This window comes from Erinaceus europaeus, chromosome 13 (genome assembly GCF_950295315.1).
Source record: "Erinaceus europaeus chromosome 13, mEriEur2.1, whole genome shotgun sequence".
Classification (NCBI taxonomy): Eukaryota; Metazoa; Chordata; class Mammalia; order Eulipotyphla; family Erinaceidae; genus Erinaceus; species Erinaceus europaeus.
In genome coordinates, this window is record NC_080174.1 from 29,033,786 (window position 1) to 29,059,114 (window position 25,329).

At 42.4% G+C, this 25,329-nt stretch overlaps 1 protein-coding gene across 6 annotated transcripts in view; it reads right to left on the reverse strand.

Moving 5' to 3' along the window:
• The window catches only part of SYNCRIP (synaptotagmin binding cytoplasmic RNA interacting protein), a 35,079-nt gene extending 9,977 nt beyond the window's left edge, over nucleotides 1-25,102 (reverse strand). Inside the window, exons 1-10 of one of the 6 annotated variants that reach the window (XM_060205469.1) lie at nucleotides 23,828-24,353; nucleotides 22,405-22,564; nucleotides 21,625-21,743; nucleotides 21,410-21,517; nucleotides 15,661-15,774; nucleotides 15,388-15,564; nucleotides 6,757-6,892; nucleotides 2,836-3,041; nucleotides 473-622; nucleotides 69-190 (exon numbers count right to left, since the gene is read on the reverse strand). In XM_060205469.1, coding sequence (XP_060061452.1) covers nucleotides 69-190; nucleotides 473-622; nucleotides 2,836-3,041; nucleotides 6,757-6,892; nucleotides 15,388-15,564; nucleotides 15,661-15,774; nucleotides 21,410-21,517; nucleotides 21,625-21,743; nucleotides 22,405-22,552 — 1,280 coding nt within the window. In that variant the 5' untranslated portion in view covers nucleotides 22,553-22,564; nucleotides 23,828-24,353. Of the gene's footprint in view, nucleotides 1-68; nucleotides 191-472; nucleotides 623-2,835; nucleotides 3,042-6,756; nucleotides 6,893-15,387; nucleotides 15,565-15,660; nucleotides 15,775-21,409; nucleotides 21,518-21,624; nucleotides 21,744-22,404; nucleotides 22,565-23,827; nucleotides 24,358-24,825 lie in introns of those variants that run through there. The other 5 variants (XM_060205468.1, XM_060205467.1, XM_060205466.1 and 2 more) reach the window with 5 other exon arrangements.
• Nucleotides 25,103-25,329: the final 227 nt, after the last annotated feature.

Here is a 25,329-nt window from a genome sequence, read left to right on the forward strand (position 1 = left end):
TAAAGTCTTAAAGATTAACAGGTTTGATCATCTCTTAATCATACATTAAGTTTTATACTTTAACTTACATTTGATTCTTTGCTGCTTGCCTCTGAGCTTTTCTTTCTTTTCTTTTCTGATCTGGTGGCTTAGCAAAAACAATTTCAATATTTTCTCCCTCCAAGTCTTTGCCATTCATTTCTTCCATAGCCTTAAAAAAATTAGTGTTAATGTAAAAGACAAACTTTCATTTCATTTTTTATTATCAGTTAAAAAATAATTATCAGTTAAAAGTAACATAGGTGAGGCAAAGTGGACTATTAACTTTCAGACAACTCTTTAACTTGTTTCCCATATTAATTTAGTGAATTACACAATCTGTCAAGGCCATGAAAGCTTGCCTTATTACATGACTCCAAGGGCCCCCCCACTTCTGTGAATGTTCTGATTCAAAGATTAGTCTAATATAAATCCCTAAAGTTCCTCTATTTACCTTGACAGCTCCATCTCGTTCATCAAAATGAATAAAAGCATAATCTTTTAGCTTCTTCACTCGTTCCAGTTTCCCAAACTGACTAAATGCCTTTTCTAAAATTTCTTCTGTTACAGTATTGGCAAGGTTGCGTACAAACAGCACTTTAACCTGAAAAATTTTGAAGGAAAGAGAGAAAAAAAGATGTCCGTATTGTTCTCAATTGTTTTCATTTCCAAGATGTTACTGCCCCATCATCCAAAGTTAACTTTAACCACAACCCATTAGAAGAGCAACAAAAAATATAAAACCAAAAATTTTCAACAGCCTAGGTTAAAACCAAGCATGGCAGCTGAAATCTGGCAAAATCCTTAACAGTTCTTACCAGCAATACATATGGCAAATAAGGATACTTTATTATTTTTTTTTTCAATTTATTTCACAGAGACAGAGAGAAATTGAGTCGGGAAAATAGGGACAGACAGGGATACCTGCAGCCTTGCTTTATCACTTATGAAGCTTTCCCCCTGCAGGCAGGGACCAGTGGCTTATACCTGAGTCCTTGTGCACTGTAATGTGAGTGCTTAACCAGGTGCACCACTGCCTGGACTCTATACGGAAATGAAAACAAGTAACACTATCATTACCAAATGCTAGTGAGGGTATAGAGAAATAGGACACTGCTAATAGAAATACAAATTCCAAACCCTATTCAAAAACAAGATTAAGTTTTATATGTTATCAAAGTAAACACTCAAGCCAGGAAGGTAACTCAGGTGCATGCTTTCTAAATCTAAGACTCCAGATTTAAGCCCCAGAACAGTACATATCCAGAAAAGTACTCTGGTGTTTCCCTCACTCATAAAACACAAGTTAAAGAAAAAAAAAAGGGGGGGGGAGGAACATCAGGTGTATCCCAATGGTACATTTTTGGTATTTCCTAGTCTTGCTGTAGGTGGAAATTCTATGCAAAATCTACAGGAAGACATTAATTACAACTGCCAAAATTTGCAAACAACCATAATGAATGAGTAAATAAACTTTGGTACATCCAAACAATAAAGTACTTAAAAAGGGCCACTGAAGTGAGTCGGGCGGTAGCGCAGCCAGTTAAGCGCATGTGGTGCAAAGCTCAAGGACCTGCATAAGGATCCCAGTTCGAGCCCCCAGGTTCCCACCTGCAGAGGGTTGCTTCACAGGCAGTGAAGCAGGTTTGCAGGTGTCTATCGTTCTCTCCCCGTCTTCCCTTCCTCTCTCCATTTCTCTGTCCTAACAACAACAGCAATAAAACTACAACAATAAAAAAACAAGGGCAACAAAAGGGAAAATAAATAAATATAAAAAAGGACCACTGAAGTATTGATAAAATTAGTTCTCTCAATCCAGAAAACTCCTCAAACATAATTTGGGTTTTTTAGCTGAGAAAATCACTCCTAAAGTTCTTGAAATAGTCAAATACTTGAAATTACATTAACCTAAAGACAAAAACCCAGCAAGAGTTTTAGAAGCCAAATACTAAGAATTATCTATCCTTAAAACAATCTATCCTTTATATTCAGTGCTGGCATTTCATACTCCTCTCATGATTTAACTAAATGAGTCATATTTATTATGCTAAAATTAAAAGGAATCTTAAAGAGACTAAAAGATTAACTTAACTATAAAACTGTCACCAGTGAACAAAGTGTTGACTCCAGAGATGTTTGTTCTCAAAAGATGTCTCAACTGACTGCTGAAGCAGGATACCTAATAATAGCTAAAGCCTGTAACTACAGCAGCTCTGCTCAGGCCAGTGCAGTTCACTATTTTTAGGAGTAAGACTTTTAACACAAAAACCATGCAAATTAATGGTGCTATTCTCAAAACTCATAGACTGTCCTTGGGACTCACACAAAAGTAGAAGCAAGCAATCTACTTAGTATGTAGACTTAGTAAATTCATCATTAAGTATGAGATACAACTGAGGTTATGTCCTCAAGTAAATTTTCACATCTCACATACAACATAATGTTTCTGGCACAGGGCTTTGGCTTTTAAAAAGTTTATTTTAGGGAGTCGGGCGGTAGCGCAACAGGTTAAGCACACATGGCACAAAGCTCAAGGACCGGCTTAAGGGTCTCGGTTCGAGCCCAGGCTCCCCACCTGTAGGGGAGTCACTTCACAGGCAGTGAACAGGTCTGCAGGTGTCTGTCTTTCTCTTCCCCATCTCTCACCATTTCTCTCTGTCCTACCCAACAATGACAACAATAATAACTACAACAACGGCAACAAAAGGGAATAAATAAGATAAATAAAAATTTAAAAAAGAAGAGTTCATTTTATAAGACACAGCCCCGCATCTAAAGTACCTCTTAGCAACTCTTCAAAACTCAACTTTACCATACCTTCGCCATAACCTCAGGATCTGGATCTTCTATAGGATCAGCCCATTCAACAGTTCCAACATTTCCCCAGACCTTGACTTTACCACTCATTAATCTACGCCTTGCTTGGGCAGCTGTTTTGTGATCTTCATATTCCAGGAAACAAAAGCCTCTGTTTTTTTTCTTGTCGTCTGGTTGATGGTATAAAATGACGTCTGTAAGACCCTCTGAAAGTAAGCAAACAAACCAGGTAAAATAAGTAAAAATGACAAGAAGATGTGTAAAGTACTTTTCTTATTTAACATCAAATTTAAAGTTTTTTTTTTTTTTTTCCTGTTTGTGTGGCTGCCTGAGAGGTTTTGTCTTTGGGGCCAGATGGTGGCACACCTGATTAAGTACACACATCACAGTGTGCAAGGACCCAGGTAAAAACAAGCCCCAGGTCCCCACCCGCAGGGGTGAAGCTTCACAAGTGAAGCAGGGCTGCAGGTGTCTCTGTCTCCTCTCTCAATTTCTGTCTTTATCCAATAATAAATAAATAAATAAATAAAAATTTTAAAAATTATACTTTCCTTTCGATAAAAAAGAAAATTAAAAAAAAAAAAAGATCTGGGAGTCAGGCAGTAGTGCAGTGGGTTAAGTGCAGGTGGCGTTAAGGACCTTAAGCGTAAGGACCTGCTTAAGGGTCCCGGTTCGAGCCCCCGGCTCCCCACCTGCAGCGGAGTCAACTCATGGGTGGAAAAGCAGGTCTGCAGGTGTCTTATCTTTCTCTCCCCGTCTTCCCTTCTCTCTTGGTCCTATCCAACAACAATGACATCAATAACAACAATAACTGCAACAATAAAACCAGGGCAACAAAAAGGAATCAAATTTTTTTCTTTTAAATTAGACCTTGAAAAACTCATGTTAAGTAAGTCAGAAACAGAAGGATGAATATGGGATGATCTCACTCTCAGGCAGAAGTTGAAAAAGAAGATCAGAAAAGAAAACAGAAGTAGAACCTGAACTGGAATTGGTGTATTGCATCAAAATAAAAGACTCTGGGGTGGGTGGGTGGGTGGGGAGAATACAGATCCAAGAAGGATGACAGAGGACCTGTTATATGGAAAACTGGGAAATGTTAAGCATGTATTAAGCATGTATTTACTATTGTATGTAAAACATTAATTCCCCAATAAAGAAATTAAAAAATAATTTTTTTTAATGAGGGGAAAAAAGAACATTATCTCTCAAAGCATGAGGTCCTTAGTTCAATACTCAGTATTGCATGCACCAGAGTGATGCTCTGGTTCTCTCTCTCTCCACCTCTCACAAATAAATCTCATAACATCAAAATCTTGCAGTCCAGGAAGTGGTATAGTGGCTGGACTCAAAAATATAGTAGTACAAGTCAGACATAGTTAAGCTATTATGCAAATCAAATTCTTTCTAGGTGATCAGGACCCTCAAAAGGTAGAACACATGCATTTCACTTATGAGGTCCTGGCTTAATCTCTGTCACCATATGGGAGCACCATGAAAAGAAAACAAGTACAATGTCAGGCAATGATATTTTAGACTCTCTCTTAAAATAGTAAAAAACTGAGAAGGGGAGATAGTTCTCCAGAATTGAACATGTGAAAGGCTGAATCCAATTTCTTTTATTTATTTATTTCCTTTTGTTGTCCTTGTTATTACTGTTGTTATTGATGGCGTCATTGCTGGATAGGACAGAGAGAAATGGAGAGAGGAGGGGAAGACAGAGGGGGAGAGAAAGATAAGACACCCGCAGACCTGCTTCACCAAGCCTGTGAAGTGATTACCCTGCAGGTGGGGAGCCAGGGGCTTGAACCAGGATCCTTATGCTGGTCCTTGCACTTCGCACCACGTGTGCTTAACCTGCTGTGCTACCGCCTGACTCCCTGAATCCAATTTCTATTGACTGTATTTTAAAAATATCTTTTGGCAGCTGGGCAACAGCGCAGCGGCTAAGCGCACGTGGCACAAAGCCCCAAGGATCCTGGTTCGAGCCCCAGCTTCCCACCTGCAGGGGAGTTGCTTCACAGGCGGTGAAGTAAGTTTGCAGGTGTAATAAATAAATAAATAAATATCTTTCAAAGATTTATTCAGGGGTACAGGAGTGGCATACTCAGTCGAGCTCATAAGTTACTGAATACCATGTACAAGCAGTATGGTTCAAAGTCCCAGTCCTCGTGTGTTTGAGGGGAGGGGACTGCATAAGTAGTGATATGGGCCTGCAGATCTCTCCTCTCTCCCTAATTCTCCCTTCTCTCAATCTTATCAATATAAGAATAATTAATTTAAAAGGGGGGCACCGGGTGGTGGTGCACTTGTCTGAGCACACACATTTCAGCATGCAAACACCTGAGTTCAAGCCAGGTAGGAAACCTTCACAAGCAGTTAAGTAGTGCTGCAGGTGTCTCCCTCTTCCCTTTCAACTTCTGTTATCAATCCAAAATAAATATAGACTTATTATTTGGGCTCAAGAGATCGTGTGGTGGGCAGGTTGATGAACTTGGAAGCATGAGGTCCCATGTTCACTGGCATTATCACATGGGCAGCAACAAAACTTGGGACCTCATTCTTGAGAGTCCAGCACTATCCTTTATGTCACCTCCCAGACCCTTTATAATTTTTTCCAATGGTTCTTCTCTTTTTAAAAGAAATTTTTTGATCATTTTTAAAATATTTGTTTCCTTTTGTTGCCCTTGTTTTTTTAATTATTAATATAATAATATTATTATATTAATTATATTAATATAATAATATTATAATTAATAATTATTTTTAGTTATTTTTATTGATATTTATGTTGTCATTGTTGGATAGGATAGAGAGAAATGGAGAGAGATGGGGAAGACAAAGAGGGAGAGAAAGAGACACCTGCAGACCTGCTTCACCGCCTGTGAATCGACTCCCCTGCAGGTGGGGAGCTGGGGGCTCGAACCGGGATCTTTATGGCGGTCCTTGCACTTCACGCCACTTAGCGTGCACTTAGCGTGCGCCTAACCAGCTACACTACCGCCCGAGTCCCTCAAGGGCTCTTTTCTACCCCCAGATATCAACAGCTCTTTATTCCTAATTGAATACAGAAAGAAATCAAGGCAAAGAGAAGATTGAAAGGGAGACAGACAAAAATACAGAACTACACTTCACTGCTTGTGAAGTCTGTCCTGTCCCCCTACTACCCTCCCATTGTACAAGTAAGGGGACTTGAATCCAGGTCTTTGCACATGGTAACCCAGTGTACAACCACCTGGCTCCTAAGAACTGTGTTAAATGAAATAGAACATGTAAGTATAATAAAGTTTCCTCAGACTGACAATTTGCTACGTATTCCAGAGAGACCAAAATGTTTTCTAATAAAAGCAGCCTGTCATTTGGAAACACGTGTTTTACAATTCAAAGAAATCACACAATAGTGACATTATAGAATCTCTGCTTACAGTTAAGAGTGGTTATTCCAATAATTTAGAAAATGGCATCAAGACAATCCTAAGAAATGTCAAGTAGCATGTAAAAACATACAATCTTTAAAAGCAGGAATAGCACAGTAAAGATTCAGCTGAGTTCAAATCCCAGATGAATTCCTGCATAACTACACTGTTTGTCAAACTATTCTACAGAAATATGTATGCCTATTTCTCTTATCTAAAAAATGGAGCCAACCTATATTGTGTGGTTTATTTGAGAATACAATGAGCCAATTAACGTGGTTTAAAACGGTGGTGGTGGTGGGGGGGGGTTTAGGTAGTATAATGGTTATACAAAGAGATTCTTGTGTGGGAGGCTCTCAAGTCTCAGGTTCAATCCCCAGCATGACCATAAGCCAGAAATGAGCAGTGCACTGGTAATAAAAATAACAACAATGGTTGCTGGCACATAGCAGTAACCAATTACCATAAGTATTGACATTTGTTCCTCCTTCCAAATAAAACTTACCTGTTACTTTACTGAACTCCTCAAGAATTTGTTCCTTGGTTTTACTCTTAGGAATTGACCCCACAAAAAGCCTATTGTTGGCAACTGAGATGCAGACACCAATATGTTTTCCAGAACGAATTTCATGATTATTATACTGAAAGGAGGAAGATGGTATATTTAAAAAATGTATAAAAGCAAAATCCCTGTAATATCCAACTTTAAATCCCACACACAAATGTAGAACCTGCAAAATCCAACCCTGCTTATAAAATATTTCATCCTTTATTTCCATAAGGCACTATAACAAAGTAATTATGTGAGACATATATGACTAGCCCAAAAATCTACGCATTCATGAATAAAATTAATGCAGAATTATGCCCAGTCCTTGATATTTAGGGAGTAGGAAACAGATCTATAAGCCACTTAATTCTGCCAACCAATTATCCTCTTGCAACGGGAAGTGGCAGAAATATGAGCAAGCTGGCTAAGGACCTAAATTCCATTTTCTCAACTTAAAAAAAGCTATAATATGGAATTTTAAATTTCAAACATATTTCAGTCTAACAAAGAAAACTTGTTATTTTGAACCTGACCCTGTATCCCATTTCATTTTAACCAACCCTCCCATAAAGCCAAAGTAGACTTGTAATCATGAAAATATACACAAAACTACAATAAAATTTAACTATGGGCTAACCATATCTTATAGAAAGGTAAGATACTATAAGTGGCCAATCAATATTAGATACAAATGAAAGCTCAAAAATATGCAGGTTATCAGTAAGTAGATTTTGTGCATTAAAAAATCAAAACAAAAAAGTTCCGTTAGTGGTAGCAGCTAAAGCAGTAGACATTAATCCCTTTACACTTAGCCTAAATACCCACTCTATACATACAAGTCAAGAGTTATACATTTTCACACAGTAGGTGAATCACATCAGAAAACATATTCCTCATCTCCTCATCTGAAGATATTCAAAATTAGCCATGCAGTAAAAGTTCTGTACTGTCTAGTCCACTGAGTCAAATTAACACTATCTCACTCACTGGTCATGGTGACCCTGATCCTTATCTCTATTTTGCTTATGTATGCCAAAGATGCTAAAGGGGGTATCATAATTTCTGAGTATTGAAAATCTCTCATTTGCTCATCACTGAAAAGAAATTCAAACTGAACATTAGGTACATCATTCTTAAATTCCTATTTTAAGCCCCTTTTCTGTACGCTGTATTTTTCAATTCTTAGATTTTATACTTTCTGCCTCTGAACAAAATGTTTTCTCTTAAACTTTCACCACCCTAATTCCTCTATATACTTATAGAGTTGAACTCAATCATCAAATCCTCTGCAATCCCTAAGTATTACAAAGTTCAAGGAAGAAAAAAAAGCCTTTCTATGACCAAACAGTTCTCCACAAGAGTGATTCAGCCCCCAGGGGACATTTGGCAATGACTACAGAAAAAATGTCAATTAGAAATGAAGGCTTGCTGTAAGTAGAAAATAGTGTTATTACTCAGATTTCCTAATATTCACAACATGGTCCCCCCCACAATGAAGAACCAATTTGATCTCAAGTACCAACTGTGCTATTATAGTTGAGAGATTCTGCCAAACATTATTTTCTTGTCATAGTAGTATTCTTTCTCAAGACCAACAACTCTCTCCAAAGTAGAAACATAAAGGCTAAAAAAATAGCTCAGCAAATAGGGTGTGAGTACTTCCCATTATGCACACCCCAAGTTCAGTCCCATCAACATATGGGAAGTGCTATGGCACCAAAGTAAAGCTCCAGTCCTATGGTACCTAGCTGAACAAAAAAGCAGTCAGGAGTGTGAGAAAGTATAGCACTTAGACAAGAAAACATCCATGTCTCTGTGGGCCCCAGGTTCAACCCCCAGCACCACCATTAGCCAGAGCTAAGAGTAGAAACTTACATGTTACCTGCAAAACTTGAGCTAAGATTAAACCCATTATTGCAAAAATTATGTACAAGTACACTACAACATCTTATTCCACAAACTAAAAAACACAATAAATATTAAGGTATTAACATTTATATAACCAAGCATCAAATAATTTAAATCTCAAAAAAGGACATTTAATCCCTACTCAATTCCATCTCCCTAGGATCAGTCCCGAATTATCAAAATCTTCTCAGATTCTGATTTTGTCATCTGCTGAGTAATTAACTCCAAATAGCCGCCATTTTTAAAGAGTTCAACTTATGCCCTCATTTAAATCATGAGAAAAATTGGATTAGGATATATAGCATCACTACCCACTTTGTCATTTCTTGCTTCAAAACCTTTAACCTCTCCTTCATATTGTTCCTACACTCTAGGCCTTGGTTATCATCACACAAACATTCTTTATTATTCTGTCATTTATCATGCTACCCACACCAAGAATCTAAACTCAATATTCCATGACAAAGCCCACCTAAACCAGCCTATTCCTTCATCCCTTCACCAGCCCTTCAGATGTCAGCTTTTATTTGTAGGTAATTCTCATTCCCATTAAAGGATAGCTATAACATTTGAAGGCTCATATTGTCACTTTGCAATTATCAAAATAGTTGCAGGCATTTGATTTACCAATCTGATGACTAAAACCATCGACAGCTGTTAAAATTATAGCTATGCTTTAATATAACATTCAGAAATGAACCGATTTCTTAAGCATGCATGATACTTCTGAACAGTCTCCCAACACAATTTTTTGAGTACGAGAAATAACAATACCATTCCACCATGTATGTAGCTCTCTATGTAAGGCATGTAGCTTTTCCAGTTAAACTAAAATTTTAACAAATCTGCAAAAAGGGATTAATTTCATACTAGGCAACATTAGCATTTTAGCAGGATATCTTCATTTGATAGGGATGAAATATGTACTATAGCAGTGGCCCTGCACTCAGGTTCTAGCAGCACACAAATACACAGGCACATTTGCCTGTTCTTCCTATTAGTATTTGCACTATCAAACACAATGCATGCTTCTAAAATATTCCATGCACTCCCCCAAAAAAACAAACAAACAAACAAAAAAAAAAACAGGGAAAGCATCACACCTGGTAGCCTACACTAGTCCCTTTTAACAATCGCAAATGTAAGCTAGAAACCCTTAAATTAGAAAATAATTCATGGCTGGTATTGGAAGCATCACTGCTTCTTTTACCATAAATGATGACTAGATCACTCTGATTAGCTGGTCAAGTTATCTATCCAGTACCTACTATATAGTGGCACTGATCTAAAAATGGAAGACATAGGGTAGAGGGGGAAACCAAACATATTTTTTCTCATGGGAAAAAATAATTTGAAATCAAGAAGTGATGTTGGGCAGCTGAGAAAGCACAGAGGCCTCAAAGTCCTGGGTTCAATCCCCCATGCCACAAACCACCATAACCCAGAGATAAGCAGTGTTCTGGTACAAGAGAAAGAACACATATGCCCTGACAGCAAAAGACATTAATACATAAATTATACACAATTTATTACATAATAAAATATTATAAAATAAAATAATACATAAAATATTACACACACACACACCTAAAATGAGGATGGTTAACAATCAAGATGATTATCTATCCTGGAGAATTTTGTGACAATAATCCTGTAAATCAACATTCCCTCAATAAAATGATACTCTAATTGTGGGTAGGGAGAATCAGGCTACCTGGTGATTTAACATGCACTGCTACTGATGGCTTGAAATTTCTTGTGTCTAATTAATAAGAACTAGAGCAAAGCAAACTTTGTATCAAAACTAAAGCTGTATGGCCTCACTGCCTACCGAGTTTACTTACTGTTCTGAAGAACGAAGGTAATTCCACTTACCTTGAAAAATAGATTAGGTGGTATTTATAGGTAAGGCCTGGCACAACTTCTAATGCCTTACTACTTTGGCTTCCACTCAAGTGCTAATCATTATTTAGTTTAACTAGATATTAGTTCATTTAGAAATAAGTTTAATTCCCCAAAATACAATGCAGATATTGACTAAAAATGGGATCCTTGGGAGTCAGGCGGTGGTGCACCTGGTTGAGTGGACGTTACAGTGCACAAGGACCCAGGTTTGAGGCCCCGTCCCCACGTGCAGGGGGAAAGCTTTGCGAGTGGTGAAGCAGGTCTGCAGGTGTCTCTGTCTCTCTCCCTATCTCCTCTTAATTTCTGGCTGTCTCTATCCAATAAATAAAGATAAAAAAGGGATTCTTTAAGAAAGGTGTTATAATTTAATGTCTTTTAGTTGTCAGTAGCAATTAACCCACTTTTACTATTCAGATAAATCTGTAAGTTTTCAAAGGAAAATCAATGCTAAATCAAAAAATAAAGCTAGGTGGCAGGGAGATATTTCATCTGATAGAAGACACACTTTACCAGGCTCAGGGCCTAGGTTGGAGCCCCAGGTCACCCACAGCAGGGAGCTGGCACAAAGACTTCACAAGCGGTGTCTTAACCTTCTATCTGCTAGGAGCAGCAAATCATTCAGGCCACAAGCCCCAATAATATAGGTTGAAAAGGGGGGAGGGGGGTTTGTCCAAATAAATTAATGTATCTTGAGAGCCTCAAAGCACAAAGCTTTTTTGTAATCTTTTTAGATCAGTACACCTATCTTACTTGGAATATAAATAATGCAAAAGAGGCATTTTCTCATTCATATCCTCATAAGGCTGATAATTATACTATCACTGCAACACTAGGCTCAGTAAAGCACTTTTAAAAAAAAAAAATGGGGTATGGTGTAGGAGGTAGAGCAGTATATAAAACACTGTACTCTCAAGCATCAGGTCCAGAGTTTAATCCCTGGCAACATGTGTGCCAGAAGGATGTTATGGTTCTCCTCCTCTCTCATTAAAAAAATGGGGGAGACGTGAGCTTAGGCAGGCAGCTTAATGGTTATGCAAAAGACTTATACTTGAGGCTCTGAGCTCCCAGGTTCAATACCCAACACCAACAAAGCCCGAGCTGAGCAGTATTCCAGTGTACTGTATCTATGTGGCTCTTTACTGTTCTCATTCAGTAAGTATAGTATTTTTTTTTAAGTTTCTGAGCCTCACAATGGCATGCCTTATTGAAGGCACACATGCCCAAGAGCCCAAATTTGAGCCTGGCTCCCCACCTGCAGGGAGATAGTGTTTCTCTCTTCCTCTTGCACAACCATTAAGCTGCCTCCCCAGGCCTATCTTTCTCCATTTCCCTGCCCCTCTTAATTTCTCTGTTCTATCAAATAATATAGAATGGGAGAAGAGGGTTTCCTGGCAAGATTATATTTTAAAGTTATCTTTGCAGAACTAGAAATCCTTAATTTTGCTTGAACTGCTAAAGTATAATGTTGACAGCTCAAAGAGGAGCACTGCTTCCCCTTAAATAGGAAGCAGTCTCTGAAGGATGGGGGGTGGGCGGGGAGAAGAACAGCCTTGATTTAAAAACTCACTCCCCAAGAGTTATTTTATTTAAAAGAACCAGAGCATCACACATGAAGGCAGAATCAATCGAGAAGAACAGCCTTGATTTAAAAACTCACTCCCCAAGAGTTATTTTATTTAAAAGAACCAGAGCATCACACATGAAGGCAGAATCAATCTATGGACCTCACACAGGTGAGGTCCAAAGCTCCACCCACTGTAGGGCTGGTGGTGGCTCACCTGGTTGAGCAAACATGTTACAGTGTGCAACAACCCAGGTTCAAGCCCCCAGTCTCTACCTGCAGAGGGAATGCTTTGCAAGTGGTGAAGTGGTGCTGCAAGTGTCTCTCCCTTTTTATCATTCCCTTCCCTCCTAATTTCTGGCTGTCTCTATCCAATACATAAATAAATAAAAAAAAAAAAAGCTCTACCCACTGTGTCAACTCCCAGGCAATGCAAAATTATTTTTACTGTCACCAGAGCTTCACCACTCTATGTCAACATTTTCACACAGACAGAAATATACCATTGTAACACAGCTTTTTCCAGGGAAGTGCCGGTGTTATGTGTGTAGTAAAATAGGCACACTACTCATGTAAGCTATGCTAGCCCTGAAATTATTTTCCAAAGACTCCTACAGTCTTTCAAGTTGGAGCACTTTAATGCTAAGACTTAACCATAGCCAACCATACAAAGCTATTATATAAGCAACACAAAAAATAGGTACACTTGCTTTCATTTAGGTCTTAAGATGACCATCACGTAAAGGAAACCAAAATGCAGAAAGGGAAATCAATCTAAGTTTAAGTGTGGGAAGCCAGGTGGTGGTGCAACTGGTTAAGTGCACAAACTACAAATGCGCAGAGACCCGGGTTTGAGGCCCCATTCCCCACCTGCAGGGAGAAAGCTCTGCAAGTGGTGAAGCAGTGCTGCAGGTATCTCTGTCTCTGTACCTATCACTGCCTTCCATCTCAATTTCTGGCTTTCTCTATCCAATAAAGATAATAAAAACAAAGAATTTTAAGTGTGTAGGCAGAGATAAAAAGTAATGGTTATGCAAAGGGACACTCAAATCTGAGCCTCTGAAATCCAGGTTCCATCCCCTGCACCACTAAAACTAGAGATGACCAATGGTATAGGGAGGGGGGGAAAAAGGACCACACCTACTGGGCTGTCCCTCTTCCTCTCCATCTTCCCCTTCCCTTTTGGGTTTCTCTGTTCCTATCCAATAATAAATAAATCAAATTCTAAACTTGAAAAAAGAGAAAGAAGACCCGGTAGTGGCACACCTGGTTGAGTGTACATGGTAAAGTGCATAAGGTCCCTGAGTTCAAGTCTCTGGTCCCCACCTGCAGGGGGAAGCTTTCTGAGTGGTGAAACAGGTCTGCAGGTGTCTTTCTGTCTCTCTCCCTCTCCTCCTCCCCTCTCAATTTTTGGCTGCCTCCAATAAATAATTTAAAAGAAAAAGAAAAAAAATTTTAAGTGAGCTTCATATTACCCATAAAATGCTTAAGCCACAGTCATGTTCAACAAATACCTATCATAATGAACCATTTACAGAACTTCCAACTGTACACTTTGATACATTTCTTTAATTCACTCTCCACATCTTCAACATAAAAACATAAATTGCATTGGCAAAATAAAACAACTCACTTGGATAGTATTGCTTTGTCATGTACATGAACCATGTCTGAGCCTGATCCCCAATGTATTGAAGAAAGCAGCTTTGAGGGGCCGGGTGGTAGCACAACTGGTTAAGGACACATCACAATGCATAAGGACCCAGGCTCGAGCCCCGAGTCCCCACCTGCAGGGGGAAAGCTTTGAGAGTGGTGAAGCAGTGCTGCAAGTGTCTCTCTACCTTGCCCTCCCTTCTCGATTTCTTACTGTCTCTACCCCAAAAATAAAGATAATAAAAAGAAAGGACTGACAGACGGATGGATACAGCTTTGGTGCTACAGTGTCTTTCAACCTCTAGCTAAATAAATAAATAAATAAATAAAGCAGGGGCCAGGTACTGGCATGCCTAATAAAAGAGTAGTGGGTGGGTGTGGGTATAAGTCACAGATTCTATCAAACAAGAGAAAAAAAAGGCCACCAGGTACAGTGTAGTCTTTAAAAAAAAAAAAAAAAAAACTTGTGGGTTTTTAATTATCTTTATTGGGTAGACAGATATCCAAAGGGAAGGGGGAGATAAAGAGAGGGAGAGGCACCTGCAGCCCTGCTTCACCATTTGCAAAGCTTTCCCACTACAGGTGGGGACCGGTGGATTGAACTCCATTGTAACATGTGCGCTCAACCAGGTGCACCACCACCCAAGCCCATGTAGTAAAATCTTCCAGCAGGCACTGAGCCCCAGGGATAACCTTAGTGGGAAATAAATAAAGTGGGTTTCAAAAGTTAAGATGCATTTTCCTGTGCAAAAATGTGCCATGACTTTTACAAAAACCCAATGTTAAGTCACTCCAGTCACAAAATTTAGTAAAATTAGATGGCACAGCATGGAAGGTATAGCACAATGCAGTGTTGGCCTGTCTCAAGTATGAGGTCCTGAGTTACATCTCCAGCACTGCATAAACTAGAATGATGACCTGGTTCTTTCCTCTCCTTAATATTTGAAAAGTTAACAATTTGGTAAGATAAGGTCTCCACCTAGCATCCAATAATTTTTAAATCTGCTTTATTTTTAATACTGTCCACCACCAAAAAAAAAAAATCTTTCACTTCTAAAAGGCATTTATCATCACAAATTTTCATGAAATATTTTAGAAAAAAGGGCCCAAATGCAGTCAGGAAGAACTATTCAAGTTGTATTGATCGTTACCTTCTTCCACTTTATATTTTTTAAAGTTTTTTTTTTAATTTTTTTTATCTTTATTTGATAGAGACAGAAACTGTAGAAGGGTGAGGGGGAAGAGACACCTATAGCACTGTTTCTTTCACCTCTTGTGAAGATCTACCTCTACAGGTGGGAGAGGGGGCTTGAAGCCTGGTTCATGCACATGGTAACATGTGTGTTCTACCACGTATGCCACCACAACTTCACATTCTCAAAGAAAAAAAAAAAAGCAATCAGATGTTTCAAAGAACAAGTAACTAGATTTCAACCACGCTACCTAATAAATCCTCATTCCTATGAACTATACAAAGACTGCCAGTTTTTGTTAACTCGTGTACAGTAAGAAAATCTGGCTTTAACATAGTGAAGAGCAATGGAAAAACAAAAACTTACCAGTTTAACAGCCTCCTGAGCTGCTTCTTTTGTACAAAAAGTGACAAACGCATAACCTCTATTAAGACCAGTGAGGGGATCCATCATTAGGCGAAGATCCCATATAGGTCCAGCTTTCTCAAATAGTGGAACAAGTTCATCCTCAAATAGATCTCTTGGGATCTTTCCCACAAATATCTGTAAATTAAATATGAAGTAAGACCATGGGTTTCTTTAGGAAACCAGATATGTATGCATTTACTACAAAAGATACAAGCTTTTTAGTTTCTTTACCTCAGTGCCAACAGAAGGCTGCTGACCTGAATAAACGGAATCTGGAGGAGGTCCCCCATACTTCCTCTGTCCAGTAGTCACATCAAGTGTGTAGCCTGTTCTTTCCAAGAGTGCCTTGAAGAATTCAAATGTCATTAAAACATTCAATCCTTAATAACACATGCATGCACTTAACATGTTAAAAATCAATCTTATACATTTTTATCCATTTAACTTGGCAACATTTCTGCAAACAGGTTTCTAGTGTCTCTTACAATTTCATCTTTAATGTGAGGGGAAATAGAGCTTGTAACATCTAATTCACAGTGAAAATTCCAGAATCTTGTTCGAATTATATCTGACATTCTAATGATTAATACTTAATAGTAAATATACATACATATATATATATATATCAAAAAATTAAGATTCAGTACTAACTTGCAAGGCAAGGTGGATTTAAAAAAAAAAAAAAAAACAATTACTGCACCTGAGTTTAATTTTCTTCTAGAAATGACTAACTTTGGGGCTGGGTGGCTGAGCTCAACATGGATGAGCACACATTACAATATCCAAGGACCCAGGTTCAAGCCCCCAGCCCCCACCTGCTGAGGAACGCTTTTCTCAAGTGGTGAAGTAATGCTACAGATGTGTCTATTTCTCTCCCTTGTTCTAGATTTCTGGCTGTCTTTATGCAATAAATAAAAATAACAAAATAAAGTAAAAAGATTTTAAAAAGAGATGACTAACTCTTAGATTTATGCTGTCATTCTAGGCATTACATTCATCTGTTTTTGTGGAGGTTGCTAAAAAATTACACTCCTGGGGGCTGGGGTAGATAGCATAATAGTTATACAAATAAGACTGTCAGGAGTCGGGCTGTAGTGCAGCGGGTTAAGCGCAGGTGGCGCAAAGCACAAGGACCAGCATAAGGATCCTGGTTCGAACCCCGGCTCCCTACCTGCAGGGGAGTCGCTTCACAGGCGGTGAAGCAGGTCTGCAGGTGTCTATCTTTCTCTCCTCCTCTCTGTCTTCCCCTCCTCTCTCCATCTCTCTGTCCTATCCAACAATGACAACAATAATAACTACAACAATAAAACAAGGGCAACAAAAGGGAATAAATAAATAAAATAAATATTAAAAAATAATAATAATAAGACTCATGCCTGAGACTTCCCAGGTTCAATCCCCTGCACCACCATAAACCAGAGCTGATGAGTGTTAAAATAAAATAAAGAAATTACACTCCTGGGAGTCGGGCAGTAGTGCAGCGGGTGGCTCGAAGCATAAGGATCGGCATAAGAATTTTGGTTCAAGGTGGGGGTAAATAGCATAATGGCTATGCAAACATACTTTCACGCCTGAGGCTCAGTCAAGTCCCAGGTTCAATCCCCCACTCCACCATAAGCCAGAGCTGAACAGTGTAGTGCTCTGGTAAAAAAAAAAAAAAAAAAAAAAAACCACTATAAAAAGAATTTTGGTTCGAGCCCCGGCTCCCCACCTGCAGGGGAGTTGCTTCACAAGCAGTGAAGCAGGTCTGCAGGTGTTTTTCTTTTTCCCTTTCTGTCTTCCCCTCCTCTCTCCATTTCTCTTTGTCCTATCCAACAATAATGACATCAATGACAACAACAATAAAAGCAACAAGGGCAACAAAAGGGGAAACAAATATATAAATCACCAATAAAAAATAAAATATATATATATAAGAAACTACACTCCTAGTAGTCTGGGAGGTGGTACAGTGGATAAAGTACTGACTCTCAAGCATGAGGTCCTGAGTTCAATCCCTGGCAGCACATGTACCAGTTCTTTCTCTCTCCTCCTACCTTTCTAATAAATAAATAGTTTTTTAAAAATTACAGGAGTCAGGTGGTAACACAGCAGGTTAAGAGCATGTGTTGCAAAGCACAGGACCTGCGTAAGAATCCTGACAAGGACCCTGGCTCCCCACCTGCAGGGCTTCACAGTTGGTGAATCAAGTCTGCAGGTGTCTATCTTTCCCTCCCCATCTTCCCCTCCTCTCTCCATTTTTCTCTGTCCTAACAACATCAATAACAAAAAAAAAAAAAAAGAAAGAAAAGAAAAACACAAAAAAAAAAAAGAAAAAAAAGAAAACACAAGGGCAACAAAAAAGGGAAAATAAACACTGGGGTGGGGGGGGTCAGGCAGTAGCACAGCAGGTTAAGCGCACATGGCGCAAAGCGCAAGGAGTGGCATAAGGATCCCGGTTCGAGCCCCCAGTTCCCCACCTGCAGGGGGGGGTCACTTCACAGGCTTGGTGAAGCAGGTCTGCAGGTGTCTCTTTCTCTCCCTATCTCTGTCCTCCCCTCCTCTCTCCATTTCCAACCAACAACAACAACAGAAATAACAATAATAACCTTAAACAACAAGGGCAACAAAAGGGGAAAAAAACTACACTCCTCCCACTAAGGTCAGAAATCTTAACTACAGTGGTCCAGGAGATGGTACAGTGGATAAGGAACTGGACTCTCAAGCATGAGGTCTTAAATTCAATCCTCAATAGCCTACATACCAGAGTGATGTCTGGTTCTTTTCCTATCTTTCTCATTAATAAACAAAATCTAGGGAGTTGAGCGGTAGGCACAGTGGGTTAAGCGCACATGGTGCGAAGCACAAGGACCAGCGTAAGGATCCTAGTTCGAGCCCCCAGCTCCCCACCTGCAAAGGAGTTGCTTCACAGGCGGTGAAGCAGGTCTGCAGGTGTCTGTCTTTTTCTCCCCCTGAATTCCCCGCCTCTTTCCATTTCTCTCTGTCCTATCTAACAACAACAACATCAATAATTACTACAACAATAAAAAAAATAAGGGCAACAAAAGGGAAAATAAAGTAAATTAAAAACAGATACAGAAAAATTAACTTTTATAGTTAAGCACACTTCACATAGCATTCTATAAGCAAAAAGTCTAAAATTTATGAAATTACAATGACACAACAATTTTTTTCTCCTTAAAAGTGAGCTGTTAAAATTTACAACCCATATTTAGTCAAAGCATTAACTCCCCCCCACTCCTAAGTGAAAAGTACTGAAAATCTACCACTAGGAGAAAAATCAACAATTATTAATTATTCCCCATCAAATAATTAGCTGATATGTTCTGAAATAAAAACACACCAAACACAAAATGTTCTATGATTTGAGGTGCTTTCATACTTGAGGCACCAGAAACCCCAGGTTCAATTCCCAGCACCGTAAGTCAGAGCTGACTTGTGCTCCAAAAAAAAAAAAAAAAAGATTCTAGGTCACCTCAATCTGACACCAAAAACGAATGGACATTTTGACCACTGTCTACGCAAATGATAATATTTACAAAATGACAATTAAAAAAAAGGCTTGTATTTAATCCTGCCGAGAGAAAAAAAAAGGCTTGTACTACAAAAACTTTTTAACAAAAAGGCTCACAATCTAACAGCACAACATTGAGTTAGAAAATAACCTCCAGGGAGTCTAAAGGTAGCACAGCGGGTTAAGCAAATGTGGCACAAAGTGCAAAGACCAGTGTAAGGATCCAGGTTCGAGGCCCCAGCTCCCCACCTGCAGTGGAGTTGCTTCAGAAGCGGTGAAGTAGGTCTACAGGTGTCTATCTTCCCCATCTCTCTCCATTTCTCTCTGTCCTATCCAGCAGCGACATCAATAACAACAAAAACTACAACAACAAAACAAGGGCAACAAAAGGGAATAAATAAATATAAAAAAAAATTTTATTTTTTTTAATTTTGAGAGTCGGGCGGTAGCGCAGCGGGTTAAGCGCAGGTGGCGCAAAGCCCAAGGACCTGCTTAAGGATCCTAGTTCCAGTCCCCAGTTCCCCACCTGCAGGGGAGTCGCTTCACAAGCTTGGTGAAGCAGGTCTGCAGGTGTCTTATCTTTCTCTCCCACTCTCTGTCTTCCCCTCCTCTCTCCATTTCTCTCTGTCCTATCTAACAACAACATCAATAACTACAATAAAACAAAGGCAACAAAAGGGAATAAATATTAAAAAAAAAAACTCCAATGTAATTTGCCATCACGTGCTCATTTTCTAATTCCTGTGCTGGGTGTACCCAGTTGAATACACATGCTATTATATACAAGGAACCAGTTTCAAGCCCTTGGTCCCTCCCTAACTAACTTCTGGGGGTGGGAGGGCACTTCATGAACCAAAAGCAGTGTTGAGGGTGTCTTTCGCCCTCACTAACTTCCCTTTCCATCTCAGCTTGTCTCTAACCAATAAACAACAAAAATTCTTGTTATAAATATTTCTTTCACGGTAATTATGATCCAAATTACTTTCAGTCTGTAAAAACATAAAGAAGGGGACTGAGTGGTAACGCAGGACCAGGCTCAAGGATCCTAGTTGGAGCCCCAGGCTCCCCATCTATGCGTGCGCAGGGGGAGGGGCGGTCCACTTCATGGGCAGTGAAGCAGGTCTACAGGTGTCGTGCGCAGGGGGAGGGGCGGTCCACTTCATGGGCAGTGAAGCAGGTCTACAGGTGTCTTTCCCTCAGTCCTCCCCTCCTCTCCCAATTTCTCTGTCCTATCCAACAGCAATAACAAAATAACAAAAATGGCCTCCAGAAACAGTGGATTCATAGTATAGGCACTGAGCCCCAACGATAATCCTGGAGGCAAAAAAAGAAAAAATGTACACCCTTAGTTCAACACTCCTGAGCTCTCAAACATTAGGTCTTGAATTCAACCCCTAGCATCTCATGTGCCAGAATGATACTCTGATTCTCTTATTAATTTAAATAAATAAATAAATAAAGATAAGTCTATTCTATGCTTTCTTACAACTTAAAGTCAACTAAAATTTGAAAAACACTTCATTTCAAACACAGAACTGAAAAATCACTAAACTTTACATTTTAAAATGTGTTTTTGAAAAATTATCTTCCAAATACACAGATGATAAAATCACAATGGAAACTACACTTCTACAGACAAATCATATTTACAATTCTAAGTTACAGCTAAACACAAAAGCTTCAGATTTACAGGTGGCATTAACAGCTAACTCCTCATTCTAAGACTTCGTGCTATTAAAACCTCAACAACACCTGTACTCTTCTTAGCGCCTTTATTTTTTCTTAAACCATACCCTTGGGGTCCATAAGCACTGGCACTTATTAGTAGCACCAATCTGAATCTAGTTCAATCACCACATTTTCTATTAACTTAAAAGCAAAGCAAAACAAAACGCCACTAACCACAAAGATCAAAACTTAGCTCTTGGTGCTATTTACTGTATATGACCTTTAAAAAACTTTCATTCCCAAGCTCTCTTCCCCAATTACATTTCTGTACTAACCAATTTTACTGTTAAAAGCTGTTTTTTAGAAGTAATTTGCCCCATAATAGTGGAAGGGAAGGAAAGTAGTGTTTTTAAAATTCTAAATGTATTTAATTTAGGGGTTTCAGAATCATAAGCCCGCCAACAACGTAATGTATAGAAAGAACTGACCCTCTTTTTATTCCATTGTCAATAACCTTGGCTTGCTTTTTCTCCATGAAACAACTAGATATGATAGTTGAGTTCAAATATGTCAGTTAGTATACCAAGTGCATAGATTTAATCACTAGCTACATAAAAAATTATAGAACAGTGAACTGGTTTTAAAAAATAAGGTGGGAAACTTCAAAAAATTGCAGTAAAAAACCATTAGTAAATAGTTTTAACATCTTAAACCCATCTCATACTCAAGAAATATAAGTCAGAAAAAGCTCAAAGAACTCTACAACTTTAAGAGTAAAAGAAGAATTCTGAATCATACCTTAATTTTCGCTTCATCTGGTCCTTTGCTAGAATCCGCTACTTTGGTCCCCTGTTTTTCTCTCTGCCTATAAGTTTTCATGACTCCACATAAAAAGGCACTTTTGTTCTGCAAAATAATTTTCCAATTATGATAACAATTTTTCTTAACTGTATCTAATTACTTTTAACTATATCGAAACCTGTGTTTCATCCTTCTGACACTATTAACATTACCTGAACATGAGAGAGATCACTGTCTTTAAACTGCTGAAGAACTGCCAATGCGCCGTCCTCATTGAATTCTTTTAATGCTTCGATAGCTCTTTCATCTAAATCACTATGTGCAACCAGCCCTGAAGAAGAAAAAAACTTAAATTAATTGTCAATGTTTAATATTTTGGAAAGATTCACTGCAAAAGATCATGTCTCGCCAATACATCTATGCCAACTAAAAATTCTTCCATAACGAAAACCAAATACTTGAGCCATTTGGAACTGCATTTCAACCTAAGTATGGCCTCTCAACCACAAAGAATCAACTTTTTCTTTCTCTATTCTGAGCACCCAAACTTTCTACAGTAAAAGACACAGGCTTACAGGTTCTAAAACATCAACCAACACATTACTAAAAATGACAACTGAACCTCTACTCAATTTCAAATTCCACTAAAAAAAAAAGTCACACCAAGACAGAAGAACCTCCAGTCTACAGTTACCAAGTTAGTTAACAAGAATCCAATTATAAAAATACCCAAAAAGTCACATGGCCTGCTCCCAACACATAGCAGCTGTTGCTACCATCATATGCCTATCCACCTAGCCTAAGCCAGCCTTTACCTAGTGCTTGCTCCCTCCCAGACAGACACCTTAAGCTTTAGCTCAAACTATCACAACGAAGCACAACTCCAGTTCCCACACTATTTGGAAACCACAAAAAGTTGCTATTTTAGTTCAAAGCCAGAAATCCAATAGAAAAAAATTTTATAATGTAATTTTGCAAGTGTTAGTTCTTACCTGCAACGTAAATTTCATCTAGTTTTTCAGCAACTTTCTGTGGTAAACCAGCATCAAGCAATGTCTGAAAATTTTCTGAATGGATAACTGCAGAAGTAGTATCCATGGGCTCTTCAGTACCATTTCCATTAACATGTTCTGTAGCCATGTTTCCAGAGATCTGTTCAAACGCAATAAGCAAAATTAAACTAGAGTCTTCAAAAAGGGTAGAGGACAATGAAAGAGCCCCAATCTTTACTTTCTCTACCGTGTGGTACACCAGCCAACCTGCGCCTCCCTTTAAAAGAAGTCTGACTTTGAAGTCACTACCGCCTGACAAGCCAGATAGGGGAGCCGGACTCACAGTTGTTCCTGAGCACCACCCCTGACTCGCCTGCTAACACTCCCTAGAAAAACCTGAATATCAGCACGAGGGGCGGCCACAAGCACTCGCGCCCGCACCAGAACGAGGTGTGCGCGGAGAAGCCACGCCGGGCAGTCCCTCTCCAAGGTAAACCCTCCGAGGGCGCGCTTTTCCCGCCTGCCGCTCACTGATCAGGAACAACAGCCAGCGAAGAACAAAGCGCTCTCACAAGCTACCTTCCCACCACCCGGTCTCTCCCCCCCGGCACCCCCGCAGCCCCAGAACCCGCCCCCGACTCCGCACCCGGAGCGGCATCCTCCCCGCCGCGGCCACTGGGAGCCCGGGAGAAACACGTGCTCTGCGCCTTCAAATGTCCTACAACTTCCTCCAACGGAAACCCGGCGAGTGCCCAGCCAAGACAGTCACCGGCTCCCGACGCCAGCCCGCAGGCGCGGCGGGAGCCCCCCAGCAAGCAGCAGCTGCACAACCTCGCCCCTCAACACCGACGCCGCCGCGGCGCCAAGCCACGGGCTCTCCCCGCCCCCCAGCGCCGCCGTCTCGGCCCTGACACATGGCTCTCTCCGCCCCGGGCGCCGGCGACCCCCTCCGGGCCGCGGCCGCGAGCCCCCCCGCCCGGCCCGGGCCGACCAGCCGGCAGTGTGAGGGCGTTCCGAGAACTGCCCAACGCCCGGCCGCCCGCGAGCACCACCCAAGTCCGCCGCGCGGCTGCGGGACGGGACCCCGCGCCTCTCCGCCCACTCCCGCGCCGCGCCGGCCACGACAGCACCGACTCCGCCGCCGCCCGCGGTCCGCGCGGGCCACGGGGCCGCCTCCGCACCGGAGCGCCGCAGACAAAGCCTGAAGGCGGCAGCACATGGAGCACAGGAGGAAGTAGCGGCGCGAGCCCGCGGCCTACTCGCGGGCAGCCCCCGTCGGCGTGCTCCTCACCCGCTCGGAATCCATTTTCCAGAAAAGCCGGTTTCTCCTCGCACGGCCCTCCCCCTCCCCACCACCACCACCCAGCTCCGTCCACAATGTCACAGAGCTCCCCTCCCAGACCCGGGTCCGGGCGGTCGTTACCTCCCCGTTGGGCTGCGGCGGAGGAATCCTGTCCGAGGAGATCGGGTGGCGGGGAACGCGTGCTCGCTGCTCCCTGTGTCCGGCGCGAGTGGAGCTGTTGTAAAATGGCGGCCGAAGCTCACGCCGCTGGCAGCAAACCCGATCCAGTTCCACTCGCCTCCGAGCGCGCTCCCGGTGCGCGCGCGCCCCCGCGTGACCCCCCTTCTCTCTCCCCTCCCGAGCGCGTCCGCTTCTCTCTCTCACTCACTCCCTCAGCCCCTGCCCTCCTCCAGCTCCTCCTTCCCCCCTACCACCGCCGCCGCCGCCGCCGCCGCCACCGCCGCCACCGCCACCGCCACCGGCCTTCCTGCGCCCGCTCCGGCCTTTCTTCTTCCCTTCCCCGCCCCTCGGCCCCACCGCCCCCACTCCCGCCCGCGGCCGCTCCGGCACGAGTGGCCGCCCTTCCCCGCCTGGGTCGCACGCTCTCTCTCGCTCTCGCTCACTCCCTCCCTCGCTCGCTCTCTCGGCCCCGTCCCCCAGTCCCTGCCGAGTCGGCTTCTCTCTTTCTCTCTCCCGCGCTGACGTGACGACGTAGCCGACGACTGGGGACGCGCGCCCGCGGACTCCGCCCCCCGGCCGCCCGCCTCCCTCGCTCCTCACCCCCGGTAGACGCGAGACCCCGCCCTTCCGCTCCGCCGGCGGAGGCGGAGGGGCCGAGAGTGAATGAGAGGCCCGCCCCTTCCCCTCCCGACACTCCCCCTCCCGCTGCCCGGCGTGGAGCGGGGCGGGGCGGGCCTGCTCGGCGTGTCCCACTCGTTCTTCTTTGTCAGGAGACAGGCATCTCCCCACCCCGCCCCGCCCCGCCCCACCTCACCCCACCCCACCCCCACCGCGGCACCACGCGCACGCCACCCCCACGAGGCGCCCGCCGCTCGCCCCCCACGCCCGTCCCAAGCCGGCGGGGCACCGGATGAGGGGCGCAGGGCACTACCGCGGCTCCCTCCCTGGAGAGCACCCACCGGTCCGTGCGCGCCGCGCTCCGCGGCCGCGAAGCCGTCCCAGGCGGTGTCCACGCCGCCGCCGCCCCGCGCTCTCCTCGGGAAGCTGCAGGCGCACGTGTTCCCCGGGGCGGGGCGAGGCAGACAATGGGGCGGCGGGGGAGGGGGCGGCGCGCAGCCCCGCGGACCGCGGGTGGACCCGGCGGCCGAGACCCGAGCGCTGGAGACGTCTCCGGGGATTCCGGGTCTCCCCGGCTGGACAATGGGACCTCCCCGGGGGAGCAGTGGGGGGCGCGGGGGAGGCCCCGCGTCCCGCCTCGCCTTTTGGAAAACCGAGGGCGGTGGGAGGGGCGCCGGGACCGGGAAAGCCCTGTGGCTTGTGCGGGAGAGCGGCGCTGGCTCCCGGGCAGCGAGGAGCGCTCCTGCCGAGCGGGAGACCAAGGCCAGAGTTGAAAGCGAAACGCCCGGTGGCGAAGAGTTGTGCAATACCCCGTTCCAGCCCCTAGCCTTTTAAGCAGTTGAGGG